A 22035-nucleotide genomic window follows, 5' to 3' on the forward strand; every position below is an offset into this window, starting at 1 on the left:
TTCTCTAAATGCACACGATATATAAACAGTCAATTTCCTAAAATGCATAATGTTCTTGGATACAATAAATGAGAGTGCATGACAGTAAGCTGCGCCCACACACACACCGGTCACTGTCACTCCCCCCCCCCCAACGATCCTGTACGGAAGGTGGAGCATGGTACAAGACTTCCGTGGCGCACTTTGCAACCTTAGCTGAAATGCTAATGTTGCTAGTAAATGGCTATGTTTCAGAGACTGAAACAGCATTTTGTCGAGCTGTTTTTCTGCGATGATGTGAATACACCTTGAAATGTCTATTCTCAGCAAAAAGTCTACAAGGTGGACATTTTCCACCAGAATACCAACAACTCGCTTTGCTCTACCTGATTGGAACAAACCTCCAACCAAATCAGAATTTTGACCTGAAGAGTAGATGAAAATGTAGGGGATTACTAAAGTTATTACAATTCATCTTGAGGAGAACATCCATGTGTAGCTCAAATTTGAGAAAACAGTTTGGCCTTCAAAATCTTGACTTCTTTAAGATGTCAGTCCCGTTATCTGGTCATGGAATAATTATTCCGTCAACTCAAAATATAGCCAGATCATTTTTTAACGCAGGAAATACAAAACTTGAAATGTTGACAATACTTTCTGTCTTTCCATAAAATTCCATCTCAACCACCAACCAACTTGACCAAATATTCAAGCTGTAATCCGTCATCCTTACAGTACCTGCCACAGTTGATCCTTTTCCTGCCCCAACAGCACTGCACAGGCTGCCTGATCCTAAACCCCACTCCCAGATTGAAAAGACAATTTTGCTCATTTGTGAACTAATAAAATATGTCAAATTCCTGGAGGTGAAACACTTCACTTTCATTTTTAAAAACATTCTCACCTCCCTACAGCGAGTGCAAATGTCTGCAACGTGGTGCTCATGAGACACTCTGAGCTGTCGGAGGGCATCAGCGTGCTGGACGACAATGGGGCCGTGGTGGGAACGTCAAAAGTGGCTGCCAGGCATGTATGTTGCTTTTTATCTGATTCTTCAGGTGTAGCTTTGTTAGTTTACTGTAAATGTTTGCTGTAATGTTTGTGAATGCAATATGGGGCTCACTGTAAATGTATGAAGATAATTCAAACTGTCAATTTTTCTTTCTTGCTTTCTTTAAATGTGTCTTCTTCTTATTTCTGTGATAGGCACTTTTAGAAACAGCTCTGACCAGGATGGTCCTCCCAATGCCCATTCTGATGCTCCCTCCCATCGTCATGGCTGCACTGGAAAAGTAAGAGACTGCATTATTTTTATCATTCATGAATTGGTCTGTTTTCTCAAACTTAATGAGCTTGTTTGGCTTTGACTAAAAGAGATAGATACACAGTAGAGGGAATGTGGTTGACAAAGCTTAAGTGATAAAGGACTACATTACAATTTTTATTTAAAATGCACTCAACCGTGTTTTATGCTCTAATATTCAGCCTGGGTTTCAATACTGGTGTCCACTGTGTATTAAAGCTAATTTAAGGTAATAATCATAAAGTTCTTGTTTTACTTTCACTTTAAAAAAAAAAAAAAAGGTCATTGCTGTGAAGTCTTACAGCCTCTATTGTCTCAGGGACCATACAAAACAGAGACACCCATATTGTAACTAATAATCAACAGAAAAACATAATAAAAGCAGAGCCGCATCCATTCATTATGGCTTTTTGTCTTAGAAAGGCAATTCAGTCAGATAGTTGTCTTCCTTAAAGGTATAATATACAGGATTTTACTAAAAAGCAATGTACAGAGCCTGCCCTTTCTGTGTAGTTTCTCTTTTCTTTTTTGCTGTGTGCGAGATGTTTATGGGCGTCAGCAAAGAGCCTTTGGGCCCCATGTGGGTGTGTAACGCCCAGCCAATAACAGCTAGCAGGTTGTGCAGCCCGTTCTAATTCCCAATATCGCCGATTTGTCACACCCCTCGGCATCCAACCGACGCACACATTTAACCGAGCCGCAGATGAATCTCTGCATTCACACATCCGACAATGTGGCACCTTCCTACAGTGGTGGGTCTTTGTGTGTGTGTGTTTATTTGTGCTTTACAAAGCAACTGCAGCGTTTTATTTCTTCGATTTACGACTTTGTTTGGCGTATACAGTACATTATACATATTATACTGTACCTTTAACCTGTTTATTTTCCCCTGGATTTTCTGCCTATTGAGTTTCTGTAGGTGGCGCCCTTTTCTTTGTCTATTCAGCTGTGGTGACTTCTGCTTGTTTCAAATACTAATATAGCTGCTGTTGCACACATTGCATGCATATCTTGAATGGGCAACAGCTTTTTTCAAAAGAAAAGACTCTGTACATCTTGAATCCTTGTTTGTATCAATCTGTGTTAGAGAGGAACTTTTTCTTAATTAAAAATGTTAACAAATAGTGTAATGAAATGTAAGTTAGATTAATTTAAAATAAGCCCTAATTAAATGATAATAAAAAAAGAAAAACTTCAGAAGTTCCGAGTCTCAGATTCCTTTATGGTCAGAACGACTATTGCAGTCGATGAACCTGAGATTCGGTGTTGTGTGATATGACTGTAATGATGTCTTAATGATAAGACATGTTTATACGGACGTCCCGTGATCGATGTCCTTACTGTGCCTGCGGTGTGCCGAGGAATGCAGCCGTCTTTGTAAGTCCTTGACAGCACTTGTCCTGAGTGCTCGGAGCAGGCGGGCTCAGACAGAGGGGCCCGCTGCCCAGGTGTGTTTGGGATTCCTGGCAGCTGCATGACTCACTGGGAAGAGAGAGAGTGTATGTGTGTGAGAGAGAGAGAGAGAGAAAGAGCAGAGGGCTGTGAGGTGGACTGTGGTTGCAGGTGAGTAGTGCTCAGCTATCCTCTTTGTCAGCTTGCCTTCACTGGCTCTCAATGGAGCGGGAACAAGGAGACAGAGATGGGTCCCTGCGTGGCCTCTCCGTGATGGATTACGCTGCTGAGAGCAGATTTAGGGCAGGACTTCATGTGCCTCGGTGGCTGTGAGAGGACACAGAATCAAAAGTGTACTCAGAACTTAGATTTGTGTTTTGTGAGTCTTAAGCTAGAACATGTAGCTGCTCTGAGAATCTCCACTTCAGCCCGAGTACTCCGGTAACCTGGTGTAGAGCCGAGCTCATACTGTGATGCCAAAAACTACAGATACAGTAGAGTGCAAGAAATAGTATCTCTTTTACACTGCGGGATACAGTGATATTGAAACAGGGGTAAAAAAAGAAGGTAATATCTTTTATCCTGTTTATCTTGAATTTTTTTTTTATATTAGGATAACAATAAATAATGTCATACAGTATATTTTTTCCAAATTTGATGGAGAAACTGTTTAACCCTCATGTTGTCCTTGGGTCAGATTGACCAGTTTTACTATATCAATGTTCATTTTAACTACCCAATTGTAATTCCCAAAAATAACATGATTGATTCCACACAACGCTCTTTGACAAGTACAATACTTTCATTAATTTTGGGGCGTCTTATTCAATTATATAGTATTTTGAAAAAACATTGGAGTGGTTTTGAAATGGTATTGAGTAAAAGTTGACATATTCCAGTCTGTGATTATCATCAACATCCATTCCTATAATTTTAGTCTAAATAATTCCTAATTTCTGCTTTTCTAACTCAAACATTAGGTATAATTTCCTATAAATGAGGTTCATTGACCATAAATTCCAAAAATAACTGTAAAACTAAAATTAATAAGTTAGTGTTACGTAGTGAAAACGTAAAAAAAAAAGTGACAAACATTGAAAAAAAGAGTTGAAAAAAGGGACAAAAACATCGATACATTTTCAATTTTGACGGGAAGACAAAACAATGGTTAACGATTAAAATAAAAGATGTGGTCTGTTTTAAACACCTGATATATAAAAACTATCCTCCAAAACATTATTTATTTATTTCCTACCTCATAAAGCAATAGTATTTAAAATCCTGCATTGTTCACAATATATCAAACAGGACCCAGTTGTAAAATCACTGCTCCATAGCTCTACTAGCGACCAGGTATTCTACAGGGTAACTATAACGTTGCATATGTACATTAGAAGTCTGGAACTCTAACAGGTACAGGATTTAAGCAATAGCTTCTTCTGCTGCTGACAAAGAAACGGTACTAATCGTCACCCCCACCTCCTTCATGAGGTGTTTGTTTTGTGTAGTAATTAGAAACCTGCTTCACACTTTAGTTGTTCTGGTTCACATACCTCTGTATACACAGTATATTGTAATTGCTATTCAGCCTCCGCAAAACTACAAAAAAACTGAGAGAAAGGTGAAAAAAAGGTTTAAAAGCGGCATATTTATTTGATTACTGCTTTAATATTTTCATCACATTAATGTGTGGCCTTTATGCCGACTCACATTTAGCAACTGTATTGTGTATTGTATTTGTCATTTATCAGTAAAATAAGTGGAACCTAGTTACGACTGCTGTTGCATTTAGACATTTAGGAAAGTAGTTCTGTTATAGCTGTTGTTTCTGATCCGCACAACACAAGTCAGCAGGGATATTCCACTAATTGGTCTATTGGTGGCGACGGTGGGCAGGCTCAGTCACGGCGTCAGAGGTTAATGTAAAGATCTGATCCCAGGAGAGAACCAGAATATGGCCGCTAGTCGGGTTTGTCAGTGCACGCAAATTGTCATTTATTTACGATTTGTATCGAGTTTTTCACCTGATTGGAAGGTTTTTAAACTTGTGTCTAAACCTTCCCTCATCACTCTCATACCTCACAACTTTCTCCCATTTTACTTTGTAACCCTGTGTGTGTGTGTGTGTGTGTGTGTGTGTGTGTGTGTGTGTATAGCCTAATTAAAGCATGGCAGCCATATGTGTTAATGAGCTCCGTAATTAGGCAGTAGCTCTCCTCGTTATGGGGAGAGGCGTCGCTGGTGGAGGAGAGATGGAGCGGCTCGTTCTCAAGCTCCTGCTGAGTTGACTGTCCTGCACACTGGAGAGGGGATTATCCTACGGAGGGCAGCGAGGAGGGAGGAGAAATAAGGGCTGAAACAAGAAAATATATTTCTGGAGATAGAGCTTTAAAATCTCCTTAAAAAGTCTGTTTTGTTCAGATAAAGAAAATGCAGCTTTTGTAATTAATAGCAGTACATTTTTTAAACTGTTACAATACTTTTGTAAGGGATTTATTAAGTTAACAACACAAAAGCCAAATGAGACAAATATAAGCAAAGATTGAACTGTAAACATTAATTGGAATAGTTTAAAAAAAAGCCTTTACATCTTATTGAACTGTTGTTGTTGAGTCAAAGCTGTTTACAAGGAGCGTTTCTTATACAGTGTAATGGTGCATTTCATTGGAGGTTTGTAGTTTTGTGTTGGTGGTGTTGAGCTACATGTTAATGAAGAGATGCCATTGAATATGTTGATAGCCAAATTGTGTTTAAAAAACTTTGCTCTGTTCACCTTCTGATCCACAAGAAATGTACAATTCACACCTCATAATTAAGCACCAATGTGCCATCTTTGTGACCGTGGGTTGATGATCTAATGAAGACATTAAGGGTTGTGTCTGACATACAACATGTCATATTGCTGTGACATCAAGTCTCTTCATCTGTACAAAATCATCTCCGAGACATCATAAATGAAATCCCCGACTTTGATTTTGACAAGGTTAATATTTCTGCATTTTGGATTAAATGGAGGGAATGATATTCTTGGATTTGTCACTTCCTGTCAAGATGTTTTCTGCCAGTAAGCGACCATACCTCATGTCTGAAATTGGTTTTGGCAATAGGACTAATTTCTAGGCTTTATTTGTCCTAACAATATTGCATTTTAACATTTAATATTTGCTTTAACTCCTGCTTTTTGCAAAAGAAATACAATTTGGAAACCCTGTCAGTGCCACCATCACAACCAGTGTCTGTCCATTAACTGTAAGGTGAATAAAGTGACGGTGTTCCTGTGTCCCTCCAGGCTCCCTCTCCTGCAGAGACGGCGGAGGCTTGTCCTGCCCGTCCACAGTCTGGTGTGCCTCGCTGCCTTCGGCCTGGCTCTGCCTCTCGCTATCAGTCTCTTCCCACAGATGTCCCAGGTACGTCATCTCTTCTCAACTGAGGAATATGTCTTTCCTTTCAGGTTCAATAGAACATGATGTAATAGTGGGCCTTCTAACGACGTCTTCGTTTGGTGTTTTATTTTGGTGATCACACCCAATGCCATGCAGGCACTACTGTAGCAAAGCTTTCTGTTGTTGAAATTTAGGATTCTATTGGAGACACTTTCGTCCATACTGTCTGTGTCACTCCACATTTGGTATTTATTGAATGCCTCTTATTTAAAGTAATTACAAATAAAGAGCTGTTGCTAGCCGGTGCCAGTCAATTTTAAATGTGAAAACTTTCATTAACCATGTAAAGGTGTTAAATCACTTGAATATATCCTAATATATATATATATATATATATATATATTTTTTTTTTTCTAATGATGTGTGTGTGTGTGTGTGGTGCTGTGTGTTTTTTATATATATATATATATATATATATATATATATATATTGTTGCTGTTGTGCTGGTAATAATATCAGAGATTACATCCAAATTGACTAATCAACTAGTCGATCGACAGAAAGATAAACATTAATCGTTAGTCATTTTTCATGCAAAAAATTGCAGAAAGTATGGAGATTCAGAACAAGACAATTAAAGACATCACCTTGAAAAAGAAGAAACTGGGATGGACATTTGTCACTATTTTCTGACATTCTATAGGCCAAATGAATCGATTAATTTAGAAAATAAACTGCAGATTAATGGATAATGACTATAATTGTTAGTTGCAGCCATATATTAAACATCTGCTATGCTCATGTCTGCCATGACTAGGGCTGCACAATATATATGTTTTTTATCGTCACAATATCAACTTGCGCAATAACCACATTGCAAAAGGCTGCAACATCTTGCATTGGCAATAGAAACTCAAGAGATTCTTTGTGTTGGTTGAAAGAAAATATCCACAGAAAACTGCACATTAGTATGTAATTGTCATTCTATCTTAAGTGGTGCCTTTTGTGTTCAATTCAAAGTTCAATTTATTCAACAAAAGATTGTTGTAAAGGATTTCCTTTTGTTTGTTTTAAATTCAACACACTATTTGTTGTATTTTAGCAGAATAATTGAGAGCAGCAGAAATGCAAAACTGAGTTTATTTATCGCATGTAATATCGTTATAGCATATTTTCCTCATATCGTGCAGCCCTATCCATGACTCTGAATGTGTGATGTTGATGACCGGAGTCTCCTGTCCCCTCACCCGTTCCCCATTCAGCCGTACAGAGGCTCTCTCCTAATGAGGCGGAGCCCCCAGAGACTCAACCTGCTCTATTATCATGGGTCCACAGTCTATTGCCTTCATTCATTGATGCAGGCTGGGATGTAACTTCAGCCTTACTGCCTCAGTTTGTGTCATTCTACTCATTAAACGGCTTTGGTTTTGTTTTTCACTCCATCTCTGTCTTTGTCTCATCTCTGCCAAATGACTTTCTGACACAAGCCAACCAGCACTGGCTTTAAAATGTTTAGGATTTAATTACCACTGGAAATAGCTCCGACAGCCATATGGCAAAAGTATTTCAGACATATGTCCTGTGAAAAGCTGTCTCCCGTTCCACTGAGGGGCCTGTTTTTCCCTCACAAGTCCTTTTTGCACTTTCGCAAAGATAGCAGATGAAAAAAAAAATTAAAAAAACTCCCTAAAAAAAATATCCCATGAATGCCCTGCTCCCCTGGACCCCCTGCCTACTCAATTTGTCCCACTTCCCCATTTCACACCTACAAGATGTCTGATTAAAATTCTACCGCCAACTCCAAACAGCCATCTGTCTCTGGTTCAAATATTAGGAGATGCAATCCTCAAATTAGACTTTCATCTGCCAAATTGGCTCTTTTTGCACATTAGCAGTAAATACCGAGCATTTAAAGCCTTTATTATTTAGTTACAAATGAAACAGTTTCTTTAAGTAGGGGCTCATGTATATGGTTATGGACGCGTCTACAGTGGACACATGCTGTATATATGTGAATATTTGATATCTGACAGCCTGTGACGAGTCTTTCTAGTTGCACTGTTGACCTTTTTGTTCTGCTTTGATTCCCACAGATCTGTGTGAATCAGCTCGAGCCGGAGATCGCCATGGCAACAGATTGTAAGATTGTGACGTACAATAAAGGCCTGTGAGTGATCTTCTACTGCCCGACATGTGAAGATAGGAGCCTCTGCAGGTTCAACCCCCCCAAAAGCTGCCAGTGAAAGAATGATGGTAAACTTGGCTGCGTTATCCAATGAGCATTAAGCATACGCTTACAGAGAAAAGCACGTTGTTTACGCCAAGACAACGGTTATTAAATAAGCAATAACACACAGTGACACACTGTGAGGGAGGAAAATAACAACACCTCCGAAAGTATTGTCACTGTGATAACATGGACACTTAACAAAGAATGATGATCAGATAACTGTGTTACCTGCTCCGTCTTGCATGTAGAGAGAGGCCTCGTTAGCTATGAGCTTGTCTGATTTCTTTCTCTCTTTTTCACAACGAACAGGCAATTAACTGGAGATTAACAAACACGAGAAATAAAATGGGTGGATCGAGTTAGGATCAGGACTCTGGATTGTATTTGGAACTTTAGTGAAATGTATTGAGAAGTAGTGAACCTTTTTTGCCCTTGTTTATTATTTAATGAAGGAGTTCCCAACCTTCTCTTTCAACTTTTCTATTTATTTAAAGGTCGCATATGGTGACAATTATACTTCTGTTTGCACCATTTTTGCATAAACACCAACCAAACTCCAACCCAATCACCCACTGTCAAAGGCTGCATGCGTACACTAGTCCTGGAATTCAAAGATTAGAGAAAAGTCTGAAAAATAAACATAATTTTTCTGATTTCTCACCTGGGCAATCATCTTGTGACCCTGGTAAGGGGTCCTGACCCCCAGGTTGGGAACCACTGATAGAAGCTCAGCAAATGTAAATGAAAATGTAACTTGGTCTGTTATTGTTAGTGCCCCTAAAAGCCCTTTTTAAACTCGGAACTTTGAACTATATTAATTTTCAAAACGGTACAATATCTCCTTTTGAACTCATCCAATGAGACCGTTATTTAATTTAATTTGTGTTATTTAAACAGGGACAATGCACAAGTTAACATTAACCTTGTATAAGAACAAAGAGAGAGATATTGTACTAGGTTGTAGCACCTAGTGCCATTTTCCGGCCATAGTCTCTTGACAGGTCAGTAAAACTATAAATCAATTAGGGATGTAATGGTATGAAAATGTAACCTCTCGGTTACAGTGTCCAAAATGATCATGGTTTTCTGTATTATCGCGGTATTTTTAAAAGTGTGTTCAATGACTAAGAAACACACGTCGGAGGCTACGCAGTGATCCCGACTAAGAAACACACGTCGGAGGCTACGCAGTGATCCCGACTAAGAAACACACGTCGGAGGCTACACAGTGATCCTGACTAAGAAACACACGTCGGAGGCTACGCAGTGATCCCGACTAAGAAACACACGTCGGAGGCTACGCAGTGATCCCGACTAAGAAACACACGTCGGAGGCTACGCGGTGATCCCGACTAAGAAACACACGTCGGAGGCTACGCAGTGATCCTGACTAAGAAACACACGTCGGAGGCTAGCAGTGATCCATAAGAAACACACGTCGGAGCTACGCGTGATCCCGACTAAGAAACACACGTCGGAGGCTACACGTGATCCCGACTAAGAAACACCGTCGGAGGCTACGCGGTGACCGACTAAGAAACACACGTCGGAGGGCTACGCGGTGATCCGACTAAGAAAACACACGTCGGAGGCTACACGGTGATCCGACTAAGAACAACACGTTGGAGGCTACACGGTGATCCGACTAAGAAAAACACACGTTGGAGGCTACACCGGTGATCCGACTAAGAAACACACGTCGGAGGCTACGCAGTGATCACGACTAAGAACACACGTCGGAGGCTACGCATTGATCCCAACTAAGAAACACACGTCGGAGGCTACACGGTGATCGACTAAGAAACACACGTCGGAGGCTACACGGTGATCGTGACTAAGAAACACACGTCGGAGGCTACGCAGTGATCCCGACTAAGAAACACACGTCGGAGGCTACGCAGTGATCCCGACTAAGAAACACACGTCGGAGGCTACGCAGTGATCCTGACTAAGAAACACACGTCGGAGGCTACGCAGTGATCCCGACTAAGAAACACACGTCGGAGGCTACACGGTGATCCCGACTAAGAAACACACGTCGGAGGCTACACGGTGATCCCGACTAAGAAACACACGTCGGAGGCTACGCAGTGATCCTGTGCAGAGTCTTCAGGAGACTCGAATGGAGCTGGGAAGGATTAAACACAGGGTTCCCACACCTTGGTAATCCACCGTGATAATCATGATATTTAACATGAAAACGGTAATTGCTACATCAACATTTTTATTGTGGTTTACCGTCCCTAAAATCAATAAATCACAAAGTCACTTCAAATCCCAATCTAACTGGAAGTAGGTTGTCAGTCACTCTCATGTAGTAAAATATCTAACACGTTAAAGGATTCATCTTTTAAATTTACTTTCACCTCTGTGGAAATGCATTTCCTCTTTGTAAACTACAGTTTTGTAATACTTTTATGTACACACATAAAAATTGCAGAAAGGATCATTTCTAGTCTTAAAAATGTCATTTAAAGACATCTATACATTAAGTTTCTTTTAAGTGCACTTTTGTTAAACTGCTGCTTTTTGTATGTATTTGCACTTGATTTACATCAATTTCCTGTCGTGTTGTCATGATGTGTGTGATTAGTGTGTTGGCGAGGGAACGCAGCACGGTGAGCTGCCATGCTGCGTAACAAGAAGCCACATGCCGGATCAGCGGAGAATGCTGGCTGGAAGTTCTGAAAAAACTAAGTCATTAAACATCCTTTTGTGCTCAAAGGTCTTTTATTCAACAAATGCAATCAGCAGCATGTTCCAGGTACCAGACCATACATGTAACACCCCCCCCCCATCCCCCTTATATATTATATATATTAATGAATTAAAATGAAATAAGGACTGTACGTACGCTAAACAATATCACCCCACCCTCCCCGGGACCCTGCGGGCTGGCAACTGTAGTCCCAGTCGGCCTTTTAATGTCTCTGCCATTATAAGCCACATATCCACATTCACCTGTCAAGCACCATTGATGCGGGCTGTTGAAGGCTCCATATAAACAAGAAGTGTCAAGAGGCCACTGCTTAATGGTCAAAGTGTGGGGGGGCTTCCAGCGCATCCGCCCCCATTCGTCATTTACCATCCTATATATAGATTGTGGCCGGGTTGGTTCAGTGGGTAGAGCAGGCGCACATATACTTCAATACTTTATGCCTCGATGCAGAGGTCCAGGGTTAGAGTCTGAGCTGTGACAATTTCCTGCATGTCTTCCCCCTCTTTCTCATCTTGCTGTTCTGTCAAAGAAAAATAATAATAATAATAAAAATAAAAAAATTAGTAAAACATCCTGTAGATTTTATTATTCCGATTTTTACTGGGTTTTATGGGGTTCTACTGGACGTTTTTCACTCTAATGCGTTAAGATTCATGACATTTTGACCTGATTCCTAAGACTATATTCAACACTTTTATACCAATATAATCCACAGTGAGTTCCGCTTTAACACCAACAAATACCAGTTTTGTAATGGTGTTTTAATAAATTTCTGGATATCTTCCGTCATAACTTCAGAACAAAATGTGTCAGAACTGTGTGCAAATATCTCAAATTAGGTCATTTAAGTCATTTTGTTCACAATCCATTGTGCACAGAATCCAACTGTTTTGTCAAGTCTTTCTATCTTTCCCAGTAATGAGGTTTTAATTTGGAATTCAGTGTACTGCTTGACTGAAACTGATGCAATGTGACAACTGTGACTACGCTGCATGATTTATCACTCAACATGCAATTTTATAACCAACAATAAAGCGTGTGTAATGTGTAGTGTTAGCTGAGAAAATAGAAAGCTTATTTTATCCCACAGAAAACAGGTAATCAAACCGTAATCATCAAACCAGTCGCTGTCTTTCAGTTGAGTTCTCCAACACCTTTGCAGCAGCAGCAGCTGCAGGGATGTGGCGCCTCCTTCCCCCACCTCGCAGCACTCCGCTCCCCTGGAGAGACTCTTGTTTTTCACCGTGGATTCCTGCTCTCACCCTGAACTCTCCTATCTGCTGACTCGGGCAACAGGAGACGCGGTGTTTAGGAAGACAGGCGTGATTCTCCCCTTTAATTGTTTTTCCTAACCGACATATGAGAGGTGCAGCTCTCGGTAATGGCAGTGACCTTTTACCTAACCAAGATGTGATTGGCCGTAAGAAAGCCTGCTCGACAAGAAGACAGTTTTTGTGCTTTTGAGTGTTTTAATGTTCAAAATGCACCTTTTATTAATGGTGTTAATTTGGACAAAGAGGAATCTTGTTTACCATGTATTAGCAGCTGCAGTGAGTATAGGATATCCTGGAAACTTAAAACAAGGCATGTGGCCCCTTTTGCAACTGCAGATGTTGGTTTAAAAGGTGAAACTGCTGAAGTGTATTTCACCTTGCCACCTCCCCCCACCCCCCGTTTCTCACTACCTGTGTGTTTCTTAGCTTACAAAACAAGACATCAGGGTCAGACGTCAGGGCTCATCTCTGAAGCCTCGGGGTCATCAGGATGAGATTCCTTCCGTTTCTTTTGACAGGTGATTACTGAGGCGCTTTGATGAAAGGGCTGCCACACAATAGTGACTACTTTCCCCTTTTTTCCAGAGGTTGCACCCTCTAGATGGGAATTATGTCAGTGTCCCATTTCTGCTGGAATTCAGAGGAAATGCCGGCCGATAGGTAACACACCTGACACCTGTGCAACTGTCCTGCAGCATTCCTAACACCTCAGTCTCCATTAGTGGTTCCCAGACGGAGAGAGGGGTGTCACTAAACATATTTATACCATTCACTGTTGTCATAACGTTCTTTACATTTGTGGGAAGGGATATTTTGAGCTCTAGTTTAAAGCATAAAACAATCTAAACATGGGAAATCCTTCTTTTATTGGAAGGTTTACCTCTTGATGTGCCATGGTGACCGTCTGAAGGTTTTTATTTTTAATCAAACACTGCAGCAGCATGTTTCACACCTTGAGCCGAAGAGGAGGAACTAATGAGTGAAATTTGCAGCTGTAATGTCTGGTTGGAATGAAAACCCTCAGATTCTCCACACATGATGTACAAAGTGAGACCCGAATTACACAGACACATTACATTTCTCTTGAAAGAAATTGTTTTTTTAGTTTTTATTTCTAAAACATCTTTTGTAATTACACATTGTGCTCTCTGAAAAAGTATGTTCCTATATTTTCTACTACACACGGCGCTTCGTGACATGTGCAGACAATCGACGAATGGAGAGGTCATCCATCACCCCGCGCTGAGAAATGTGGCAGGGCAGAAGAAGCACAAAGCTGTGAACTCGCTTTTATTGTGAGGCACAACTCGCCCCTAACACCAGAGGTCCCTGCAGCGTCTCGTCTGTCCCTGAGTCATGCACAGCTGGTCATGAATCGCCTTTTTGTGCAGAATCTTTATTAGGAAGCATAACAGAGCGCTGGAATGGGTGTCAAGTCACCGGTGAAAAGGAAATCATGCTGCAATTTTTAGATCTTCTTTTGACATATGGTTTAATTTCCTGTTTTGTTCATCTAGCCAGTCACCAGCCTGTTCTCCGACTCACTGGGTGAATTCAAAGTGTGCGACATGTTCTCATCATTGAGGAGATTTTAATTAATTTAAATTAACATAGTACGCAGGTGGGTGGGGTGAGCCATGAGGTGTTAATGACCTAAGCGGGTGGTAAAAACAGCTTTAATGAAACAAATGGCGTCTTTCAAAAACAACCTTTATAAGTGGCCTATGTACAATATTTAAAAAAAAACGAATAACAGACTATGATAAAGGTTGGCGTTGTTTCTCTTCATCTTTGGTCTTCACACACCAAAGCTCTCTCCTCATCCAGAGACATTCAGGATGGATGTCATTAATACCATTTTTTCTTCCAGTGTCACTGAGAGTAGCACCTTGATGAAGAGATGTGCGCTGATCACATATTTAGTCCTCTAATGTGTCTAATTATACTCAATAATATTACATAATAAATAGTGTTGGTCCTTTGATGCGTCTGAAGGGGACGCAGGGTTATAGGGCAGCATTGTTGGAGGTCGGAGCGCAGTTTTAGTCCTCTGAGGTCACGTCGATGTCCTCGGAGCTGGACTGCTTGGTGGCGATGCGCCATCTGTTGATGTGGTGGCTTCCCTTCTTCTTCTGCTGGCTCTCTGGGCCCTCCTCCTCCAGCTTCTGTCGCTTGTACTTGGTCCTCCTGTTCTGGAACCACACCTTCACCTGGACAGAAAAATAAACCGGGTTAATGACGATGATGCACTTCAATGAGCAGACTGCTGTGTCATTTCTGAGAGGCGCTGATTTAAATATAGACAATACGCACTAGAGCTTTCTGAAGGTGGACGTTTGGACTTGTCAGACACAGGTATAACTTTAGTTACAGGTTGCTGGATGTAGTGGGGCTGCAATCAACTAACGATTATTTTCATTATCTGTTAATCTGCTGAGTATTTTCACAATTACTCGTTGAATTGCTTGGTCAATAAAATGTCTGAAAAATTTCCTCCAAGGTGACAAATGTCGTTGGTTTTCTTACGACCCCCCAACCATCCAAGGCCTAGTCTATATCAACGACGTTTCCTTTAGCCTACAGTATAGTTCCGCCGCCGGACGTTCAGCCGGATTTCCCTCATTTTTGGCCGGCTGGCCCTCACGTTCCACTTTCTTTTTGCTGGCATTCTTAATTCTCATCACACGTTCGACAGCCATTTTAATTCCAAGTCTTGCTCCTCTATGTGCACGTGTTCCACCAAAACAAGTTCCTTCCCGAGGCTATTTTCCAGAGGCACCATACCATGATTGTGATTGGTTTTAAGAAATGCCAATAAACTGGCAAAGTCTTCCAATGCGAGATTATCCAAAACCCAACACATTCCATTTACACTGTTATAAAACAGAAACAAGCAGCAAATCTGGAACAAGGAAATGTTTTGGCCTTTTTGCTTAAAAACTGGACTACAACTGTACTAGAATAAAATGTCTTCCTGTTGGTATGGCAGCAATTAGATTAAAGATAAAATAAAAAATCTGTTTTTATTTTATTTTTTAGAATACAAATCATTTGCTTCTAAAATACTAGTTACCCTCTGGAAATCAGTGTAGACTTTAATTAACTAATTAAATACCCTTTTTTTTATAAACGCCTCAATCCACCAATCACATCATGTCACCCCCACCACCCTTTTCAAAAATGCTTTTAAAAGGATTCCCATCGTTTATAACTGAGAATGGCATTAATGCATGGGACAGGTGGACAGGCTGATTAGCATCCTGACTGACTGGTGTTGCTATGACCTGGGAATATGAGCTTGGCTGACTAACATATATATTTGGCCAGGATGCCTTTTTAAATAGCAACACAAGCACACATATTAGCTTCTTACTTCTTGACTTTATCAAGATAATTCTATGTAGTAAAAACTGTCAATGAAACTCTCATGGAGCCACAATATGCTGTTTAAGTTCTCTGAGCTGGTTGGGAGTGTTTTTGTTCATTTTCCTAAATTGGAAGCAGCACAGAAGACTTAAAAACTAAAATGGTTACTAGAAACTGGTCTATTAGTGATCACTCTATGGAAGCAGACCAACTCAGCTTTGAGGGAGTTCATTCAAATTAAGTCCACTATCATTATAATTTGCATAATACAGTTGGTGCTTAATTGCAAGCTCTTATTGACTGACACAAAACTTGCAAGCAGCATTTATCCGTATCGCTGACTCAGGAAACATCTCTGTATATTCTGTATATTAGGCCTAATTGACACCCACATAATGTGGAATCATTAAACATAACCATCAATAATATTTACACTCCTTTATCATATAGCATGAATGAATTAAACACCTTTTAATAGACACTGACTAGGCTGCAGTCTCATTTAGCTGAGAAGGGAATTATTTAAATTGGATTGCACTAACTTATGTATAAAAAAAGTTTGGATTTCTTTAAAAGTGTATAATACCGCCATAGCCAATGCAAGAGGATTTCACATTAATGATTTCCTCTTTCATTAACAGTGTACTTGACTCTCATATTTTTAATAGCCTACATTAAGGATTCCTTGTTTGTAAATAATTAACCTATATTTCAATACACTGTGTAACACCTAAATAATTTCACACAGGCTTTAACAGTAGCCTACTAATAACAGTAAAAAAATAAAATAATAATTGACTTTTCAGTCAATATTTTTGTGGCTTCAAATTTAAGTTATAATTGTGGGTATTATAATGTTTGATATTACAGTATCAGGAATAAAAAATATATTTTCAGTAATGTTTCTATCTGGGTGGTAACTGTTTTGGGAACAATTAAGCTGTCTGGAAATAATTAAACTTTATTTGCATATGCTGAAGGATCCCACGAATATTTAACGTACATATTTATGTATTATTATTTTTTTATAAAAAAGAAATTTTTGATATATATATATATATATGTATAATTACTTTTTTGTTTTATTTATTGCGATATTTAGGATGGACATCACCAAAGTTCGGCTCTGTGGTTTAATGGAAATAATGTTGCTATAGAAATTATTGCTATTATGTAGCTAGTCTATCCCAGTAAAGTGAATGCTTTAAGAGGTAACTGCTCATTTTTAAAACAATTGTAATTGATATTTAGCCGTGTTTGATAGAGGAATCCATAGCTAACTTAACGACAAAACAAGCAAACGCCCATATGTACTAGCTAGCATAACATTCGCTAGCTAAGCTTACCTGTGTTTCAGATAAACTCAAGCTGTTTGCTAGCTGCTTCCTCTCGGCCCCGACGACGTAGTGGTTCTTCTCGAAGGCTCTTTCCAGACGGAGGAGCTGGGAGGGAGAGAAGGCTGTCCGAATGCGCTTGGGTTTTCTGGCGAAAGGACCGTGGAGGAGCAGGCTGTCCTGGGACACGTCGTTACCTGACACCACATTCAAGGAATACGACAAGGGCCGTCAGTTGGCTGGCAAAGGTATCTTTAAAATAACACGTCATTGAGTGTGGACAGTGCCGGCCGGCTGCCAGTGTGTTGACCAGGCGGGTAATAGGCCACCTATCAGAGAGTGTTAATGGGCCCGCTCTACTGCAGAGGCTGGAGCTGGCATTAGCGTGGTAATGGGAAGCAAATGTCAAGCAAAACTTTCAATCTATTTATATCCTACATTTTTCATCATTATTAATAGTGTTGTTATTAGGGCTATTATTTGTATTAATACTAGGCTGGTAGGTAGGGGTTGCTGTATTCTCCTAATAATAGGCTACTATAATATATAGGCCTACCATTTACCAGAAATCAAATATTTACAATAGTAGCATGTTGGAATTCTTTTTGTCAAATTGCCAATTTTATTAACCCACCAGCGGTTTGAACAACACGATCATCGTTTCCATTAAAAGTTCCTTTTCTGCTGGTCTTTTTTTCGTATTAGGCTTAATGCAAAGTTGAATGAGTTATACGGCATATAACTGAGCCCATGTTTATGGATATGGAGACGGAGAACCTTTATTATATAAAATCTTTATATAATACCTATTCTATTTATTTATTTTAACTTTTTGTATTTCGAGTAGGCTATTGTGTAAATGTAGCCTACTGATAATGCTCTTAAACTAATTCAAAAGAATTCAAATGAACCCAACATAAATGACCTGCTGTAGACATCTGTTGGGCTACAAAACAACTAAAACTGCCTATAATATAGTCGGAAAAACAATTATATTCTACTAAAAGAAAATAAGATGCACTGTTTGATATTGTGTGATTTGTGTATTTTTAGTTTACCTGGAATTTTAGTTAATTAACGGACAACTTGCTTTCACCGTGATATAGCAGATATTGTGAGAAGATGAGATGTTTATTTTAAAAACGTTCTATTTTCCGGTCGTTCTGGGTTGATGCTAACTTTTTTCATTAAATGGTAATTATTTAAACTGGTTTGGTCCTCTTATAAGCCCAAGCAGAGGCCATTATGGGTTATTAATAAATGAGCCTGTATTGCAAGTGTAATAGGCTTGATTGTAACAATATGCGCTTTCTTGGGATTTGCATTAGTCCTTAATGTAAGATTTAAAAAAAAATGATGTCCATAACTTTACGGATGCAATTAAACTCAATAGGAAAATAAAAATGTTCTCATAAAAAATAACACGTCATAGAGATGCATTCATTGGTAATAATCCGTGCACAAGCGCGCTGAGGTGAAATAAATAACTACAGTCATCAAATCCTTTTTTGCCTTTCTATTCCTGTTATATTCAAATTATTATACTGGCTTTTTATCAATGTGTCTCTACAGATGGCTGTTGTGCTAGATGTTTAGAATGAAACGAGTCTATATAGCCTCGGGCAAGTTTTTTTGTGTGGGAATAATCTCCATCCGAGGTTATCTCCTCCTGCGGCTGTGTGAGAGGGGCTGCCGGGCGGAGAGAGGGGAAGTCCGGCAGCCTGCTGCACTCTCCGCGGCTCTGTTCGTCCGTGGCCGCAAGTGATTATTCAACTGGGAATTATTATAATACGGAAACCTCTTAAAAGCAGAAGCTCGAAGCACGCTTTTATCGCCTCTGAAATAGTGTTTGGTTATTTAGAATTATGCAAACACAGTACACCTAAATCTAGTTTATGTGCAGATTAGCCTATGGTTCCCTTTATTGTTTTAGGCAGATTATTTAGGCAAAATAATTGCACACATCAAAGTAGGTTGTGTAAGAATATGGTGTTTAAGTGAAATTAAAATCAATTTCATATTCCCAGTGTTCACTATACCTTGAAATCTGTGTCCGAAGAACCTGTTCCGTAGGACCCAGGGGTAGAAGTTGAGCGGGTCTCGGTGTTGCGTCCCGAAGAAGTGCGGATGCTGTAGGTGGGAGCCTCCGAGCTGGTGAGGGGCCACGGTGAGGGAGGGGTGGTTTACCGTCTCTGGGAACACCAGGTCCGGGCTCTGGTAGATGGACCTGCCTGGCGGAGCCGGGTAACCGTTCATTAAGACCTCTGTCGTCGGGTTGGAGTAACTCAGAGCCGTCGGACGGATGGGCTCCTCGGCGATTAAAGGGTTCTCTTTGGCGACCAGAGACTCGATCGTGAAGCAGCGCTTGCCTGCAGACGAAAACATCATCTCTTGATAGAAACAGAAAGCAGTAGCCGAAGAAAGAGATCAGTCTGTTTTCCTTCCTCTTGGTGGGAAAGATAAGCTCCCTCTCAGAGATGCATCATGGGCACAGATGTCGGGGTGTTCAGCGGAGATGCTGCTTCAAAAGTCAACAGTGCTGCAAATGGCCCTAATCCATGAAGTCCGCGCGCAGTCCCAGGGTTTCTGTGCACAAGTGTGCACCAAGAAAAGGCGCCTCCAAGCTTCAGCGTGGCTTGACGCTGCGCAGGGAGACAGCTGATTGGACCAGAGCACCTGCCAATAGGTCTCCTGAAGGACCTGCTGCTTCATAGATCACACAAACCCGGGCAGCTTAGTTACAGAGACACGCTGAGAAAACATGTTTGCCCCAATTAACAGGTCATTGTGTGTCCTACCTTAATATCTCGTTTTTCTTCAGGGAAACAATCAGCCGATGGGAGGAGAAACTTCCCCTTGTTTCAGAGCAGGTTCACTCATCCAGGAGCTGTAGGAGCGGAGATATCTAAAACACGTACTGTGGTAAAACGGGTGGGAATTCCACTCATTACCCGCAGAGTGCATAATGTCCGTGTTGTAACCTTCATTGTGAACCTGCGCTAAACAGGCCTTTAGCTGCCTGAAACAGGCCTACAGGCTGGAAAGGTCACTACTGTTCTCCAGTAAGACACAGTAAGGCTATTATTTAATTTTAGCACATTTTTTATTGAAATCAAAATTTCTTTTAATTTTTTTTTATCAACAAACGCAACATTTTCCTCCTGTAGGCTATAAATCGCATAATTGGTTGTATTTAGCCCATAAATCCTTTTAAAATGTAAATTGTAATCGTGTTTCTTATTATGTTCAAAAGCATATGACATGTTGAACTTAACACTCTCTCTTTTTAAAAGAAAAACACAAATGAGGAAAAAGTCGTGTGAAGCCCACCCAATAAATCAGCACTATAAATGAACACCAAAACAAATAGCCTAATAATAATATAAATAATTTTATTGACTAATAGCCATGCATTTATTTTTCCTTTTATTCACTTAATTGATAGCTTACATTATTTCAAATTATGATAGGTTATAGACCTACTTTTGCAATAAAGTGTGTGAAGAGCGCCCAAGAAAACTTTCATTTAGGCTTTTCAAATTCCTTACTTTATTAATAATAATAATAATAATAATGATGATGATGGTGATGGTGGGAGATCACTGGCTTGTTTCTAGTAGTCTGAGGGTTTAAAGGTGACCATGTTATGAGGCCCATATCAGTCCCCTGGTAACGGGGGACCGAGTCGGGTCCCGGCCGCTCACCCTGTCCTCTGAGAACAGGTACTCCGCAGTATTTCAGCTTCCACGGTGCCCTAACCAAGTTAATAATTATCTTCTTAATACGCCCGTTTGCGTAGAGGTCGCATTAGAAAATCATTACCGATGGAAATGATGAGGTAAAACAAGTTGTTGATTAGGCGTTTATACCTAAAGGCTCCTAAAGACTGCAGTAGGTTCTGGGAAATGGCTCGGGCTCCAAAAAGCTCCATCCTCTCCTCCCTGAATACAGATACCAATCTTTATTCATTTACTGGGTGTGCCCAGCACTTATTGATGCAGGTTCCCCGGACATATTTCGCTTCGCTTGCAGGACACGTGAGAGCCGCTGTCGAATATTTAAGAGGCCATTTCAATCCTATTTTTTTTTTTTAAATCCGTGTTTATGTCGATCATGAGCGCTGAATGGATCTGCGGAGATATTTCGCTTTAGGATACAACATCTTTTCATTTAATCTACAGTAAAGAATTGTGTTTTGGTCATAAGGTCACATTATAAATCATCCGTTGTGATTTATTGAGATTATCACAGTGTTAGAGATATCACCGGGAATTAAAAAAAAAAACTCAAAGAATACATTAATAAACATAGGCCTATGTTTACGTCGTAATACGTCGTAGACGACGTATTTGTGGAAAACGTAAACAGCGTCACATTTCTGGTCCCCTATCTCTTTATTGCAGGATTTTACATTTGAACCGTCTTTTTACCCAAAATGCAGCAGCAGCAGCAGCAGCAGGAAGTTGCGGGGTGAGCGAGCCGGCTGAGTTTAATGATGAAACCCTGTGCGCCTTTACGCACTGACCCTGAGCGCTGCTGGTTAATAGATGTCCAAATCGCTCTGCATTAACCAAAACAAAGCAGAGCAGTCTACCTTTGTTCCACTGTTGGGTTTTCCCCGAGGCCCCGGAGGAGAGTCACTGAAAGGCTGAGCAAAGTGATCTTCAGCCAGCAGGGCCTGGGTCTTTAGTAGGAATCTAGTTTTATAGGCTTAGGGTGACATTCCTCTATAGTAGTATAATATTTTGGAGATTATTTAGTACATGTGTGACAATAGGTGGCGAGTTGAAACTTTCATTTAATATCCTGTAAAGGCCTATTGCACTAGATTTCATAATGTCTTCAGATTCTTTACGGGATTACTACAGTAGGGACTTGATTGATGATAATAATGGATGATTGATGATAAAGAGCAGGTCTGTGTTGGAGGTTTAAGAGTTCCTCTTTATTTTCGGTGATCTACAGTGTGCCACTATTTCTAGTGAAATGTAAATTCACCCAAACTGTTGCATGTTATCTCATGAAACGGGGGTGGTAGTAGCTCAGTCCATAGGG

The 22035-nt window shown here is 40.2% G+C and overlaps 2 protein-coding genes and 1 long non-coding RNA gene across 3 annotated transcripts in view; 1 reads left to right on the forward strand and 2 right to left on the reverse strand.

Moving 5' to 3' along the window:
* The window catches only part of sfxn5a (sideroflexin 5a), a gene marked incomplete in the record, with an annotated part of 55077 nt that overhangs the window by 20415 nt on the left and 12627 nt on the right, over nt 1–22035 (forward strand). Inside the window, 4 exon segments of the mRNA XM_032511024.1 lie at nt 894–1009; nt 1186–1271; nt 5964–6081; nt 8151–8310. Coding sequence (XP_032366915.1) covers nt 894–1009; nt 1186–1271; nt 5964–6081; nt 8151–8228 — 398 coding nt within the window.
* LOC116686096 (uncharacterized) overlaps nt 10422–22035 on the reverse strand; it is a 17599-nt gene continuing 5985 nt past the window's right edge. The window contains exon 3 of the long non-coding RNA XR_004331149.1: nt 10422–10699. This is a non-coding gene — a long non-coding RNA (uncharacterized LOC116686096). The remainder of the gene's footprint in view (nt 10700–22035) is intronic.
* emx1 (empty spiracles homeobox 1) lies at nt 13558–19571 on the reverse strand. Its single transcript, XM_032511026.1, has 3 exons — nt 19020–19571; nt 16993–17177; nt 13558–14490 (listed from the first exon to the last, which is right to left on the reverse strand). The coding sequence occupies exons 1-3, from the start codon at nt 19366–19368 to the stop codon at nt 14323–14325; spliced, it is 702 nt and encodes a 233-aa protein (XP_032366917.1). The 5' UTR covers nt 19369–19571; the 3' UTR covers nt 13558–14322.

The sequence above is a fragment of the Etheostoma spectabile genome, unplaced genomic scaffold, assembly GCF_008692095.1.
Source record: "Etheostoma spectabile isolate EspeVRDwgs_2016 unplaced genomic scaffold, UIUC_Espe_1.0 scaffold314, whole genome shotgun sequence".
Taxonomy (NCBI): domain Eukaryota; kingdom Metazoa; phylum Chordata; class Actinopteri; order Perciformes; family Percidae; genus Etheostoma; species Etheostoma spectabile.

Coding starts and splice junctions, on each gene's coding strand:
- emx1 (XM_032511026.1), bottom strand. CDS start 19,368: ATGATGTTTTCGTCTGCAGGCAAGCGCTGCTTCACGATCGAGTCTCTG. Junction 17,178..19,019: donor CTTCGGACACAGATTTCAAG/GTATAGTGAACA, acceptor ATGTGGTGTCAG/GTAACGACGTGTCCCAGGAC. Junction 14,491..16,992: donor TGAGTTTATCTGAAACACAG/GTAAGCTTAGCT, acceptor TTTTCTGTCCAG/GTGAAGGTGTGGTTCCAGAA.